Source organism: Dendrobates tinctorius, unplaced genomic scaffold (assembly GCF_039654945.1).
Source record: "Dendrobates tinctorius isolate UK_male_01 unplaced genomic scaffold, ASM3965494v1 ptg000295l, whole genome shotgun sequence".
Classification (NCBI taxonomy): Eukaryota; Metazoa; Chordata; class Amphibia; order Anura; family Dendrobatidae; genus Dendrobates; species Dendrobates tinctorius.
The window spans coordinates 1,437,733-1,454,648 of NW_027361962.1; the positions used below are offsets into that span (position 1 = coordinate 1,437,733).

At 46.0% G+C, this 16,916-nt stretch overlaps 1 protein-coding gene across 1 annotated transcript in view; it reads left to right on the forward strand.

Annotated features, from left to right (window-relative positions):
* Positions 1-16,916, forward strand: part of LOC141073039 (uncharacterized) — a 79,329-nt gene that overhangs the window by 3,651 nt on the left and 58,762 nt on the right. Inside the window, exon 2 of the mRNA XM_073560353.1 lies at positions 13,211-13,319. Coding sequence (XP_073416454.1) covers positions 13,235-13,319 — 85 coding nt within the window. The 5' untranslated portion in view covers positions 13,211-13,234. The remainder of the gene's footprint in view (positions 1-13,210; positions 13,320-16,916) is intronic.

Sequence of the window (16,916 nt, forward strand, 5' to 3'; positions counted from 1 at the left end):
CTGGGTTCTCCGATGCTGACATTTCATGAAAGGCCAGAGCCCCCACAATTCTGTGGTTTCCAGTGCGGTGGACTCCGGAAAAATAGCCGCCGGGGGGTACGCATGTGCTGATGGAGATCTCGGGAGATGAGATTTCAGCACTGAGATCTTCCTCACTACAGGCCCCTAGATCCAATATGGGCGCGGGGGCCATCGGGGTCCTGCAGGGAGGCTGCTTTCTTAGTGCCTGCTGAGAGAGCCTCGTACAGTGCCTGTGTCAGTATCTAGTCCTGGAATCTGTTTCTCTTGCCCTTAGTTTACATGGATCTTGATGTTTCCACGTCGGCCATCTTGCTTCCTGCCAAAGCTGTATATAAAGCCAGCACCTGCTCTGATTCATTGCTTGTGTATTATGTATTGGACTTTGTGCCTCTGCAGTCCCAAGCCTGGACTTACTATCCCTGTTGGTCCTCTCTTAACGGCGGAGTCCTCTGCCAACCTGCACGTCTGGATCCCTGCCTGCTGACCGAGTGATTGCTGAACACTTGACTTCAGGAACCTCTGCCTGACTACACCTGCGGTGAAGTAAGAACTCCAGCCAGCTAGTGTGTTCCTCCGCTCTGCAAGAGTCTGTGTCTTGTGCCCGCATTGCTCAGTGACTTTGCATGCTGTGTCGCAGAGTATCAGCTCTGCTATTACCATTTATCAGATTGACTGAACATTTATCTGGACTTATATGCTATATTGCATTCAGATCATTAATACAATATTGCTTGCACAACCCACTGTGTCTGCAGTCTCTTTGACCTAGCCACTGGTGTCCAGTTGCATCCAGTAGTATCGTGACAGGATACTCAAGCCTTAAAAATGGATGCCGCTGGGTCAGAGACTTAAGAAGTGCGTGTTAAGAAGCTAAATAATATCACTGCCACTGTACACGCTGAAGTGCAGACATGGAAGAGCAGAATAGAAGGCCTAGAGGGGCAGACTAAATATGATATACAAGTGCTCAGTCAGACCCTTCAGGAATTGCGTGGCCGAGTTGCGGCTCTGGAGGCACAATCTCAGGCTTCTGTTCCTACCATCCCCAAACTACCACCATTTAGGTTTGGTGGCGACCGAGACAAGTACCGTGGGTTTCTGAACCAGTGTCGTTTATACTTTGCTGCACATGTCACACAGTTTCCTACAGACTGATCCAAAGTATTGACTATCATCATGTTGCTGACTAATAAGGCCCTTGCCTCGGCAAACCCTCTGATAGAATCACAGGATGCATGTCTGAATGACTTCAATATGTTTATCGCCGCCATGGGGCAGAAGTTTGACGATCCGAACCGTGGCCTTACAGCTGAGACGGCCCTGCTGAATTTGCGTCAAGGTAAACGCCCAGTGACTGAGTATGCTATGGATTTTAGAAGGTTGGCTCAGGACACCACCTGGAATAGTGCAGCGAAGTACTCTATATTTAAGAAGGGGTTGTCCAGTTCTATCAAGGACGAGCTTGCACGTGCGGAGGCTCCCACTGCTCTAGGTGATTTCATCAATCACTGTATTCGCCTAGACGCTCGCATCTCCGAACGAAAACTAGAAAGGTGGTCTGAGATGAACCGCAGCAATAAATCGCTTCTTCCTTTCCTTCCTAAGAAGATTCCGGACCCAAGTCCTCAGGAGTCCACACCTGAGCCGATGCAGGTAAATTCCCTACGAAGTCGAGTAAGTGACGAACGGAAGGAATTTCGCTTCAAGGAGAATTTATGTTTTTACTGTGGGAAGTCAGGACATTTTATTATCAACTGCCCCAATCGTTCTCGCAGAACAACCGCAGCCGTGGTAGAACGCGACTTCTCTGAATCATACTCCATGACTTCCGAATCAGGGCCACCCGAAATTGCAGCAACCACTCCTGATTATGACTTTTCAGATATGAACTCTGTTACATCCGAAACGATACTACCCATTAATGCTGTTATTCTATCTTCTGCAGTTTCATACCCTTGCAATAAGAAAAAGATTCACATTGTTACCTTCCTATTAAGATCTGGATTGACTCCCGTTGGGTGAACAGTTCCGCCATGATAGACTCTGGGGCTAGTGGTAACTTCATGGACACTTCTTTTGCTAAGGAATATGGAATCCGATCACAGAGAAGAGTGTCTTCAATTCTGATGGAGACTGTGGATGGGTCCCCTTTGACCTCGGGGCCCGTAGACCAGCAGACTGAACCACTGAAGGTCCTCATGGGAGATGATCACCAGGAGAAATTGCCCGCCCTTCTGATTTCCTCTCCACATTTCCCTATTATCTTGGGTTTACCCTGGTTGCAGGCTCAAAATCCCATCATTGACTGGGAGACTAAGAGATTGCGCTTCCCAGCTAAAGAGGTAACTTCTGAGAAATCGACTGATCCATCTCCGGCCAACCCATCATCGGACCTAGAGTTACCGGCAGTTTATAAAGAATTTTCGGACGTGTGCGATAAAAAGAATGCACATAAATTACCACCACACCGCTCTTATGACTGCCCAATCGAGCTTCTGCCTGCTGCTACCATTCCTTTTGGTAATATTTATCCATTGTCCGGTCCTGAGCTCAAGACTCTCAAAGAATATATCGACGAGAACCTGTCTAAGGGGTTTATACGCCCCTCATCCTCTCCAGCCGGTGCACCCATCTTTTTCGTTAAAAAGAAGGATGGATCCCTCAGACCCTGTGTTGATTACTGGCAAATTAACAAGGTAACCATCAAGAACCGCTACCCCCTGCCATTAATTCCGGAGCTTCTCGAGAGAGTTCGTCAGGCCAAGGTCTTTTCAAAATTGGACCTACGCTGGGCATACAATCTAGTCCGTATAAGACCTGGAGACGAATGGAAAACAGCATTTAGGTCTCGATATGGACACTTTGAGTATTTGGTCATGCCATTTGGACTTTGCAATGCCCCAGCAACGTTCCAACATCTCGTAAATGATATTTTCAGAGACATTCTTGATATTTTTGTCGTAATCTATTTGGATGACATTCTGATTTTTTTTTTTTCTAGCTCCATGGAGGAACATCAGCAACATGTCAAGACTGTCTTACAGCGGTTGAGGGAACACCAGCTGTACATCAAGCTGGGGAAATGCGAATTTCACAAGTTGGAGATTCAATTCTTAGGTTATGTAATTTCTCCACAGGGTCTGAGTATGGATAACAGCAAGATCAAGGCGATTCAGGAGTGGCCAATCCCCAAGAACGTCAAGGAGGTCCAACGTGTCATCGGGTTTGCTAACTTCTACAGACGTTTCATCAAGAACTTCTCTGACATCGTCTCGCCCATCACCCGGTTGACACAGAAGAAGACAGCATTTATTTGGTCCCTTCAAGCCCAAGAAGCATTCTCTCGGCTCAAGACCAAGTTCACGTCAGCACCAGTACTGATCCACCCTGACCCGGAACTCGCCTTCATTATTGAAGTGGATGCCTCAAACTGTGCCACCGGGGCTATACTGACCCAAAGAACAGGTGAGAAGAATTTACTTCATCCTTGTGCTTTTCTTTCCAAGCGACTGTCTCCTGCCGAAAAGAACTACGATGTAGGAAATAAAGAATTACTGGCTATCATCGCCGCCTTCAAGGAGTGGAGACATCTTCTGCAAGGAGCCTCACAGCCGATCGTGGTCCTCACGGATCACCGCAACCTTGAGTTCATCAGGTCAGCAAGATGCCTGACCCCACGGCAGGCCCGCTGGAGTCTTTTCCTTAATCAATTCAATTTTACAATCTCTTATAGACCAGGTTCTCGCAATGGAAAAGCAGATGCTCTATCCCGGATGTTCTCCACTGACGCTGTTCCAGATGCTCCACCTAAAACCATACTTTCTGATTGCAATTTTGTAGGAGTCATTCAGAATCAAGATTTGCTGCAGGTCATCAAAGAAGCTTACAACTCTGATCTTTTCCTGTCTCAGCCATCTGATGAGGTAAGCCTTCTTTTTAGGAATGGAGTTTGGACCCGGGAACGGCGCCTCTACATTCCTGAAGCCGTGAGGTTAAGAGTGTTGAGATTGGTTCATGATTCCAAGGTTGCAGGGCACAGAGGAATTCAGAAGACTCAAGAATTCTTATCTCGCTTCTTCTGGTGGCCAGGTTTTCGGAAGGATGTCCAGAAGTACGTTTCATCTTGTGAGGTATGTGCCAAATTCAAGGTTCCACGTGCCTCCCCTACTGGTCTGTTACAGCCTTTGCCGGTGCCGTCTCGCCCGTGGGGATCCATTTCTATGGACTTTATTGTAGAACTGCCCCTTTCTGAGGGAAAGAGTACGATTTTGGTGGTGGTCGATCGCCTGACCAAGGCGGCCCATTTCATCCCTTGTTCCGGTTTACCCTCTGCGAAGGACACTGCTGACCTAATTATCCAGAACATCTTTCGCCTGCACGGGGTTCCGGATGAAGTTGTTTCTGACCGTGGAGTTCAATTTACTTCAAAGTTTTGGCGAAGCTTTTGTTCAGCATTAGGCATAGAAGTTAACTTATCTTCTGCTTTCCACCCACAGTCCAACGGGCAGACAGAACGTACCAACCAAACACTAGAGAAATACCTTCTCTGCTATGTTTGCCATTTGCAAGATGATTGGGTAAGAGGTTACTCCCCTTGGCCGAATTCTCTTATAACAACTCCCAGAGTGCCTCCACCAAACAGTCTCCATTCTACGCTAACCTGGGATATCACCCTAGCATTCTTCCCAGATTACCGGTAGATACATCTTTACCAGCAGTTGTCGACAGGATCTCTTCACTTCAACAGAACCTTGAACTTCTGAAAGAGACTTTGGGTTCCGCACAAGAGAGGTACAAGAATGCAGCTGACAGATTTCGCAAACCAACACCAACATTTAAGGTAGGAGATTTAGTCTGGTTATCGACGAAGAATTTAAAGATGAAGATCCCTTCCCCTAAGTTGGGACAGAAGTACATTGGTCCTTATAGGATCAGTGGTCTGGTAGGTGCTGTTGCATGTCGCTTAAAACTCCCAAGAACACTGAAGATACATCCTGTCTTTCATACTTCCCTACTAAAGACTGTAGTACCAAATCCTTTTCCAGGACGTTCATCTCCTCCCGATCCCGTTCATGTGGATGGTCAAGAGCAGCTCATCGTTGAGAGGATTCTGGATTCAAGAATCTACAGAAATCGACTGCAGTATTTGATTAAATGGCAAGGCTATTCCTCAGAGGAGAATTCCTGGGAACCCGTGGATAATATTAACGCCTCCCGACTGAGCAGTTCCATCAAAGGTACCCTGGCAAGCCTGGTTTAGGGTCGTCCGGAGGCCGTTCTTGAGGTGGGAGTAATGTCAGTATCTAGTCCTGGAATCTGTTTCTCTTGCCCTTAGACTTGCCCTTAGTTAACATGGATCTTGATGTTTCCACGTCGGCCATCTTGCTTCCTGCCAAAGCTGTATATAAAGCCAGCACCTGCTCTGATTCATTGCTTGTGTATTATGTATTGGACTTTGTGCTTCTGCAGTCCCAAGCCTGGACTTACTATCCCTGTTGGTCCTCTCTTAACGGCGGAGTCCTCTGCCAACCTGCACGTCTGGATCCCTGCCTGCTGACCGAGTGATTGCTGAACACTTGACTTCAGGAACCTCTGCCTGACTACACCTGCGGTGAAGTAAGAACTCCAGCCAGCTAGTGTGTTCCTCCGCTCTGCAAGAGTCTGTGTCTTGTGCCCGCATTGCTCAGTGACTTTGCATGCTGTGTCGCAGAGTATCAGCTCTGCTATTACCTTTTATCATATTGACTGAACATTTATCTGGACTTATATGCTATATTGCATTCAGATCATTAATACAATATTGCTTGCACAACCCACTGTGTCTGTAGTCTCTTTGACCTAGCCACTGGTGTCCAGTTGTATCCACTAGTATCGTGACAGCCTGTCAGATCGCTGATCTGACACTATACAGTGATGTCACCCCTGGGACAATATTATTATTATTTATTTATATAGTGCCATTGATTCCATGGTGCTGTACATGAGAAGGGATTACATACAAAGTTATAGATATCGTTAACAGTAAACAAATTTACAATGACGGACTGGTACAGAGGGGAAAGGGCCCTGTCCTTGCGGACTTAATATAATAAAGTTAAAAAAAATCATTTGTAAAAATAATTTTTTTAAAAATCCTAAATAAATAAAAAAAAATTCCCTAATTATTTTTTTGTAAATAAAAAAACAATAAAAATACACATTTAGTATCGCCGCGTCCGTAACGACCCGCCCTATAAACTGTCCCACTAGTTAACCCCTTTAGTGAAACCCTTCAAAAAAAAAAAGGCAAAAAAACAATGGTTTATCATCGTGTCGCCAAACAAAAAGTGCAATAACACGCGATCAAAGTGACGGATATAAATAAGCTTGGAACCACTGAAAACGTCATCTTGTCCCGCAAAAAAAAAAACGAGCCGCCATACAGCGTCATCAGCAAAAAAGTCAAAGTTATAGCTCGCAGAAAAAAGCGATGGAAAAATAATTATTTTTTATATAAAATTGTATCAAAGTGCCAAAACACAAAAATGATATAAATGAGGTATCGCTGTAACCGTACTGACCCAAAGAATAAAACAGCTTTATCCATTTTACAACATGTGGAACGGTGTAAACGCCCCCTGCCCCCCAAAAGAAATTTATGAAACGCTGGTTTTGGTTCATTCTTCGTCCCAAAAATTGGAATAAAAAGTGTCACGTGCCCGAAAATGGTACCAATAAAAACGTCAACTCGTCTTGGAATAAAATAAGACCTCACATGACTCAATGGGTCAAAATATGGAAAAATTAAAGCTCTCAAAATGTGATGCAAAATCTATTTTTACAATAAAAAGCGTCTTTTAGCGTGCGACAGCTGCCAAACATAAAAACCCGCTATAAATAGTAAATCAAACCCCCCCCCCGTTATCACCCCCTTAGGCTGGTTTCACATTTGCATTTTTTAGCGCTGGAAAAAAACGCACACCTGCGCATGCGTTTTTTCCCCTATATTTAACATGGGTGCGCATACCTGCGCGCTGGTAAGCGCATGTATGCGATTTTCATGCGCTGCGTTTTTTTGGGGTGTGCGTTGGGATTTTCCAGACGCAGCATGTTGCATTTTTTGGCCCTGCAAAAAAGCGCATGCGCACATATGCGCACGTTTTGCGCTAAAAATGGCCATTATAGCCTATGGATGCGCATATGTGCGCACTGGCATGCTCATGTATGCGTTTTTTTGCATATGCGTTTTTTTTTTAAACCATGGAATTTAGGGGTTTGGGTTAGAGTTAGGGTTAGTTAAGGGGGTTTAGGGTTAGGGTTATGGTCAGGGTTAGGGTTGGGGTTTGGGTCAGGGTTAGGGTTAAGTATGGTTTTGTTAAGGATTAGGGTCATGGTTAGGGTCAGGATTAGGGTTAAGTATGGTTTTGTTAAGGGTCAGGGTTAGGGTTAGGGTCAGGGTTAGGGTTAGGGTTAGGTTCAGGATTAGGGTTAAGTATGGTTTTGTTAAGGATTAGGGTCAGGATTAGGGTTAAGTATGGTTTTGGTTAGGGTCAGGGTTAGGGTCAGGATTAGGGTTAAGTATGGTTTTCTTAAGGATTAGGGTCAGGGTTAGGGTCAGGATTAGGGTTAAGTATGGTTTTGTTAAGGGTTAGGGTCAGGGTTAGGGTCAGGGTTAGGGTTAGGGTCAGGGTTAGGGTCAGGATTAGGGTTAAGTATGGTTTTGTTAAGGATTAGGGTCAGGGTTAGGGTTAAGTATGGTTTTGTTAAGGGTTAGGGTTAGGGTCAGGGTTAGGGTTAGTAAAGTCATGGTTTGGGTAGTGTGAGGGGCCACCTAAAAATGTTGGAAAAAAACGCAAACGCGGTAAAAACGCGCTAAAAACGCATACAAACGCATAAAAACGCTGCGTTTTTTTCATGCATGCTCATAAAAATGCTTGAAAAAAACGCAGCAGTTGTATGCTTATGTATGCGTTTTTTCAATGCGTTTTTTTGCGGGAAAAACGCGCTGCAAAAAAAAGCAAGTGTGAAACTAGCCTTAGTTAGGGAAAAATAATAAAATAAAAAAAATGTATTAATTTCCACTTTCCCATTAGTGTTAGTGCTAGGGTTAGGGGTGTGTTGGGGTTAGGATTTGATTTAGAATTGGGGGTTTCCACTGTTTGGGAACATCAGGGGCTCTCCAAACGCAACATGGCGTCTGATCTCAATTCCAGCCAATTCTACGTTGAAAAAGTCAAACGGCGCTCCTTCCCTTTCGAGCTCTGCCATGCACTTAAACAGTGGTTCAGGTATCAGCGTACTCAGGACAAATTGCACAATAACTTTTGCAGTCCAATTTCTCCTGTTACCCTTGGTAAAATAAAAAAATTGGACCTGAATTAATTTTTTTGTGAAAAAAAAAGTTAAATGTTCATTTTTCTTTACAACATTCAAAAAATTCCTGTGAAGCACCTGAAGGGTTAATCTTCTTGAATGTGGTTTTGAGCACCTTGAGGGGTGCCGTTATTAGAATGGTGTCACTTTTGGGTATTTTCTATCATATAGACCCCTCAAAGTGACTTCAAATGTGATGTTTTCCGTAAAAATAAAATGGTGGTGTTGTAAAAATGAGAAATCGCTGGTCAACTTTTAATTTCCTAACAAAAAAAAATTTTGGTTCCAAAATTGTGCTGATGTAAAGTAAACATGTGGGAAATGTTACTTATTAAGTTTTTTGTGTGCCATATCTCTGTGATTTAAGAGCATAAAAATTCAAAGTTGGGAAATTGTGAAATTTTCCAAATTTTTGCCAAATTTCCATTTTTTTTTCCACAAATAAACGCAAGTTATATTAATGACATTTTACCACTAACATGAAGTACAATATGTCACGAGAAAACAGGGTCAGAATCAGCAGGATCCATGGAAGCGTTCCAGAGTTATGACTTCATAAAGGGACAGTGGTCAGAATTGTAAAAATTGGCCCGGTCAACTCGCAAACCACCCTTGGGGTTAATTTTTTTAAAAAAAAATCCTATTTTTTCCTCAAAATTTGGGGTGCGTCTTATAATCCGAAAAATATGGTAAAACCTGTGGTGTGACTGTGGGGTGAAGGGTCACTCATACTTTGTAGGGGCTACTGTGGGGTCCATTATACAGCATGGCAGCTATTGTAGGAGCTACTGTGGGAGGCTGTCAAAATGCGAGGGTGATTATTCAGTGTGCCATCCAATATGGGGGCCTTTATACTGCGTGGCTATTATACAGTTTGGGAACTACTGTGGGGGCCTGTGAGATATTGGAAAATGATATCTGCTTGATATCATTTTCCTATCTGATGGACTTATCCATCAGATAAGGATTGGCCCAAAACACTTGCTCCAAACTCAGCCCCCACCCTTGCATTACCCCAGGCCATAAAGGGGAATGAAATGCACCTCAGTCAATGGGACCTCATTATCCTGTGAAGGCACTTCCTTGCACACAGCAGATCATTGTTTTCCTTTAATTAACAAAAGAAACAAGCCCTTTGAAGTTCACTCCAGCGGGGAGCGAGAGGCATAGACACTGTGTCCTCCGCAATTATCACAGGAGACCAGTCAAACTGGATTCTTTTGTCTAAAGGCCCCGTCTCACTAAGCAATCTCGGTAGCGAGATCGCTGCTGAGTCACAACTTTTGTGACGTAACAGCGATCTGACCAGCGAGATTGCTGTGTGTGACAGCGATCAGCGAGCGGCCCCCCTGCCGGTATCGCTGATCGCTGGAAGAAACCTCTGGACATTTCTTTGGTCGCTGGTCTCCCGCTGGCCAGCAAGCATCGCTGTGTGTGACAGCGGGAGACCAGCGATCAGGTGTAAAAAAAAAAAAAAAAAAAAAAAAAATTAAAAATAGTTATTCTCACCTTCCGATGTCCCGTTCAGCCATCCTGCCTCTCTCCACGCTCCGGTCCCAGTGATCCTTTGCATGAATGACCGCGAGACTTTGTTATCCCGCGAGACCGTGACATCTCGCGGTCATTCGTGCAAAGGATCACTGGGACCGGAGCGTGGAGAGAGGCAGGATGGCTAAACGGGACGTCGGAAGGTGAGAATCTATATATTTTTTTATTTTGATACTATTTTCTACAGCGATGACCAGCGAGGCCGGGCGCTCGGCATCGCTGTGCTGATCGCTGGTGAAGCTGTCTGTGTGACAGCTCACTAGCGATCACATAGCGACTTACCAGCGATCCTGACACCTTCATATCGGTGTCGGGATCGCTGGTGAGTCGCTTAGTGTGACGGGGCCTTTAGGGTACCGTTACACATAGCGATGCACCAGCGATCCCGACAACGATATGGATCGCTGGTGCATTGCTAAGTGGTCGCTAGTGAGCTGCCACACAGGCAGATCTCACCAGCGACATCGCTGGGGTCGGGGGTCGCTACTTACCTGTCAGACGCTGCGATCATGACGTCCTCCTGCCCGCGTCCACGCGTCGCTCGTCGTCACAGCAGGAAGCCCAACAGGAAGCTGACGACGAGAAACTGTCCAGGACCTTCTCGTGCGACCAGCGATAACCAGCGGGGGAGCGGGTCGGAGGTAAGTATCACATGTAGCGATATCGCTCTCAATATCGCTGCTACGTCACAAAATCGGTGACTTTACAGCGATATTGCTAGCGATATCGCAGTGTGTAACGGTCTCTTAAGGCTGGAGTCACACATAGTGACTCACCAGCGATCTTGACAAACGATATCAATGTGTCAGGATTGCTGGTGAATCGCTATGTGATCGCTGGTGAGCTGTCAAACAGACAGCTTCACCAGCAATCAGCACAGCGACGCCCGGCGTCACTGTGCACGTTAGTAACCAGCGCGCTGATGCAGGAAGCTGGTAACTAACGTACACATCGGGTATCTAAGGGACGCATGTCCCTTGGATACCCGATGTGTAAATTAGTTACCAGCAGATCGCTGGTCTCCCGCCTGTCACACGCAGCGATGCGTGGTGGCCAGCGGGAGAGCAGCGACCAAAAAATAGTCCTGGCCTTTCCTGCAGCGATCAGTGATACCGGCAGGGGGGCTGATCGCTGTCACACACAGCGATCTCGCTGGTGAGATCGCTGTTGTGTCACAAAAATTGTGACTCAGCAGCGATCTCGCTAGCGAGATCGCTATGTGTGACGGGGCCTTAACTCAAGCAACACAGGTTACAGCAAGGCTCTGAGATATTGAATCTGGAAAATCTTGTATGTATGTATGTGTGTGTGTGTGTGTATATATATATATATATATATATATATATATATATATATATATATATATATATATATATATATATATATATATATATATATATTAGTGTGTATCAGCCACGCTCACTCCACATAGCAACCAATCACTAAGCATCTTTCATTTCACCAGAGCTGTTTAAAAGAAGCTGAGCTGTGATTGGTTGCCATGAGCAACAGTTTTCCTTGTAGACAGTTGTGGTAACTGAGACCTATTATTCTTATCATTTCTATGGTGTTATCGTCCTTGTGTAAAGCTGGAAATAATACAATATATTACCATGCCGACACAGACCACCCTCTGACACAGACTGCAGGGGGAGCCCAGTATCACACAGGATAGTATTAGATAAACAGCTCAGCAGACTGTATCACACAGGATAGTACTAGATACACAGCTCAGCAGTCAGTAAAGGGCCTGTCACACTAAGCGATATCGCTAGCAATATCGCTATAACATCACTGGTTTTGTGACGTTATAGCGATATCGCCATGTCTGATACTTACCTCCGACCGGCTCCCCCGCTGGTTATCGCTGATCGCGCGAGAACGTCCTGGACCGTTTCTCGTCGTCAGCTTCCTGCTGGGCTTCCTGTGGCGCCGACGAGCGACACGTGGACGCGGGCGGGAGGACGTCAGGATCGCCGCGTCTGACAGGTAAGTAACGACCCCGGACCGCTGCTATGTCGCTGTTGAGATCTGCCTGTGTGGCAGCTCACTAGCGACCACTTAGCGATGCACCAGGTGCTGGTGCATCGCTAAGTGTGACAGTACCTTAACAGGATAGGATTAGATACACGGATCAGAAGACTGTATCACACAGGATAGGATTGTATACATAGCACAGCAGACTGTATCACACAGGATAGGATTGTATACATAGCACAGCAGACTGTATCACACAGGATAGGATTAGAAACACGGCTCAGCAGACAGTATCACACAGGATAGGATTAGATCTGCTGAGCTGTGTATATAATCCTATCCTGTGTGATACAGTCTGCTGAGCTGTGTATGTAATCCTATCCTGTGTGATACAGTCTGCTGAGCTGTGTATCTAATCCTATCCTGTGTGATACAGTCTGCTGAACTGTGTATCTAATCCTATCCTGTGTGATACTGGGCTGTGTATCTAATACTATCCTGTGTGATACTGGGCTCCCCCTGCAGTCTGTGTCAGAGGGTGGTCTGTGTTGGCACGGTAATAAATTGTGTTATTTCCAGCTTTACAGAAGGAGGATAACACCATAGAAATTATAAGAATAATAGACCTCAGTTTCCACAACTGTCTACAAGGAAAACTGTTGCTCATAGCAAATAATAGCAGCTCAGCTTCTTTTAAACAGCTCTGGTGAAATGAAAGATGCTTAGTGATTGGTTGCTATGTGGAGTGGGTATGGCTCATACACATATATATATTATCCTCCTCAGCCTGGACTGGTGATATACTGTATAATCCCCTTCACTGGGATCGCTTCCATGTGCAGCACCATGTCACCCCCCCATGTGCAGCACCATGTCACACCCCCATGCGCACCCAAACATCCCATACACATCAAGCAAAAAAATGAACATCACATACTCACCTCGGTCCCGTTCCCTGGTGCTCTGCTTCTCTCCTTGCCTCAGTTGCGCTGACACTCCGCAGTACACAGCTGATGCAATGAATTGACGTCATCGCGTCAGCTGTTTCACACGCTGATTGGTGGAGGAAATGTGCGGGGGTCCCTCCTCCACCAAAGAAGTCATCGCTCAGCGCAGATGGAGACAGCGAACAGGCGGGCATCGTGTGGCCCGTGGACCTCTGGTTTCCAGCCCTATGTCTGTCTCGGTCCGCGGGCGGGACCGAGACAGCCAGAGGGGTGGATGTGGCCTGTGGGCCGCACTTTTCCCAGGTCTGATTCCACATGAGTTTTCCTTCTGTCTGTGTCTTTATTATATATTATTATTTTCACAGTTTTGAAATCCAAGGAAAAATCTGATGAATAATGCACAAACCATAATGGAGAAAGGAGAAAGTGATGTGCGTGGAGAGGAGTGGCGGTGCAAAGAAGAAGATCTTACAGGTAACCGTCCTGATGAGGAGTCACCACGAAGTAAGAGAAGAGTCACATTCTCCTCATTCACTGGACCTAATTGATATAATGAGCTGGGCACAGCTTCAAACATGCTATTTTTAAGATAATTGCCTTATAGATACAATCTACTCCTGACTGTAAAGGGGGTTTTACACTAAGCAATATCGCTAGCAATATCGCTAAAACGTCACTGGTTTTGTGACGTTATAGCGATATTACTAGCGATATCGCTATGTGTGATACTTACCAGCGACCGGCTCCCCCGCTGCTCATCGCGCGAGAATGTCCGGCTCCATTTCTCGTCGGGCGCTTCCTGCTGAGACTTCCTGCTGTGACGACGAGCGACGCTGGACGCGGGCGGGAGGACGCAGGATCGCTGTGTGTGAATGGTAAGTATCGTCCGCTGCGTCGCTGCTGCATCGCTGTGAGATCTTTCTGTATGAAAGCTCACTAGCGATCATTTAGCGATGCACCAGCGATCCTGACCGGGTCGGATCGCTGGTTGGATCGCTGGTGCATCGCTAAATGTAAAAGGGCCTTAAGAGAAAGCAGAATAATATCTGGTCTTATCCAGCCTTATATTTGTGCCATTGCCATAACTTCCTAATGCACAACCATACGGCTCCTCCACTCTTCGCTGTGCATGTAGCTGTCATGGAGCATGTGAGATGTACTGCACCTGACAGCACTGACTCCTGAGCATTTCCCCTGAGATGAGTGGTACAGGATGAGCGTGTCCTGGGCTCTGTCACATGGAAGTTGAGGTGCTAGTGATCGACTTGAGGTAGTCACTGAGCAATAGACAAAAGTTTCACATCACACACCGAAGTATATAGTATATTTTTAATTATTCAAGAACAGTCCAGGCCTCAGACATGTAATTAGTGATGTTAGTATAGACACACAATTATACCTGAGTCTATTGTCCGATGTCTCTCTTGAATCCTCTGTAGAGTTGAAAGTTCGACCAGGAGTTCATCTGTTCTTTATGGAGACAGAAAAGAAAATGCTCCCACATGATCCATCAGTGCTTGTTACAGGCCATTATCTGCCTTTGTAAAGATATAGTGGTAATCTGCAGGTAAATAGTATTTAAATCATGTTCAGATTTTTTATTGGAAGAGCCGCTACTGGGAGAAAATGAAGTAATATTTTCTCTGTAGCCACTTTGATGCAGTCCAGGGAGCTGTAACAGTCACTGATCAGAGAGAGATGATGGTTACAACCGTCTACTTTCCCAGAAGACGGAGAGTGGTTGCAAGGAGAATATAACGGATTCCCTTGCAGGTTGTGAGCGATCGCGGGCAGGGTCCTCTCTCCTCCTGTACCAGTCATGGCTTGTAAGTTTATTGTACTTGTTTTTTTATTATGTATACCCCTTTTCACATGTAAAGCACCATGGAATAAATGGCGCTATTATCTATATATATAAAATTGAATGTGTGTGTGTATCACCAACCAATCACAAAGCATCTTTCATTTCACCAGAGCTGTTTAAGCTGAGCTGTGATTGGTTGCTATGAGCAACAGTTTTCTCACTCCTCGACAACACCTCAGCAGACATTGAGATGGTGGAAGAAAATCTAGCATCCCCGGGAACATAAGCTCCAGCCATTGTCTGCCCCCCAGAAAGGAGCAGAGAGCACATGACAGAAATGAATCCCCCCTCCCTGCCCATATACCCAGCAAACATCCTCCATCCCATAGGCACATCTTCCCTCTTAAAGGGATCTCCAGTATGGAAGTCAGGGCAAATCCATCCAGCGCTTTGGTTTTGTCCCCAGGCCTCTCTTAAAGGGATCCCCGGTATAGAAGTTAGGACCGTTCCACTCAGCGCTTTGGTTCTGACCCCAGGGCCTCTTAAAGGGATCAATGGTATGGAAGTTAGGGCAATGCCACTAACCACTCTGGTTCTGACCCCAGGCCTCGCTTAAAGGGATCCCCGGTATGGAAGTGAGGGCAAATCCACTCTCCGCTTTGGTACTGACCCCAGGCCTCTCTTAACCCCTTCCTGCCATCCGACGTACTATCCCGTCCATGGGACCTGGGCCCCTATGCCCATGGACGGGATAGTACGTCTCAGCGATCAGCGGCGCCCACGTGGTGAGCGCCGCTGATCGCGGCCGGGTGTCAGCTGATTATCACAGCTGACACCCGGCACAATGTGTCAGGGGCGGTCACGGACCGCCCCCGACACGTTAACCCCTTGCACACCGCGATCAAACATGATCGCGGTGTACCGGGAGTTAAAGGGAAGCATCGGCAGGGAGGGTGCTCCCTCCGTGCTTCCCTGAGCCCCCCACGGCAGCGCAATGTGCACCGCTGCTGCGGGGGGCTCCTTTCCTGCAGGCCCCCGAATCCAAGATGGCGACGGGGGCCTTCGGGGGCCTGCAGGAAGCTGGCTTCCTCAGTGCCTGCAAAGCGCAGGCATGAGGAAGCCTTCTGCACTGCCTGTGACAGATCGCTGATCTGTCACAGTGATCTGTGATGTGACAGATCAGCGATCTGTCACAGGACAGTGATGTCCCACCTGGGACTATGTAATAAAGTAAAAAAAAAAGTGTAAAAATAATTTTAAAAAAATCGCCAAATAAATTAGTAAAAAAAAAAAAAAATCTTCCCCAATAAATTCATTTTTTGAAAAGAAAAAAAAAAAAATAAAAGTACACATATTAGGTATCGCCGCGTCCGTAACGACCCACCCTATAAAACTGTCCCATTAGTTAAGCCCTTTAGCGAACCCCTTAAAAAATATAAATAAAAAACGAAGCAAAAAATAATGATTTATTATCATACCGCCAAACAAAGTGTAATAACGCGCAATCAAAAAGACGCATATAAATATCCATGGTACCGCTGAAAACGTCATCTTGTCCCGCAAAAAACGAGCTGCCACACAGCATCATCAGCGAAAAAATAAAAAGTTATAGCTCGCAGAATAAAGCGATGCAAAAATAATTTTTTATATAAAATAGTTTTCATTGCATAAAACCGACAAAACATAAAAAAACGACCAAAATGAGGTATCGCTGTAAGGCTAAGTGCACACGTACCGGAACTCTCGCGGAAATTACCGCGAGAATTCCGGAATTCCAGTCCGCGGGAAAATCGCATTTTAAATTCCCGCGATTTTCCCGCGGAAAAACTAGAATTTTTCAAGCGTAATTAGCTTGCAAAATGCTAGCGTTTTCCAAGCAATCTGTAGCATCGCTTGGAGAACTGATTGACACGTTGGTCACACTCGTCAAACATAGTGTTTGACGAGTGTGACCAACTTTTTACTACTGAGGCCGCCTATGCGGCCTCAGTAGTAAAAGATAAAATGTAAAAAAAAAACAAAAAACGGTGTTATTCTCACCCTCCGACGTCCCGCGCATCCGTTCCCAGTAATCCTTTGCGAAAATGCCCGCGATGACGTCAGTTCTCGCGGGATCGCGACGTCTCGCGGTAATTCGCGATGATGTCGCGCGAATGACCGCGAGAAGGGACGTCATCGCGAGCATTTTCGCAAAGGACTACTGGGAACGGGAGCGTGGAGAGAGGCGGGAAGGCTGCGCGGGACGTCAGAGGGTGAGAATAACAATA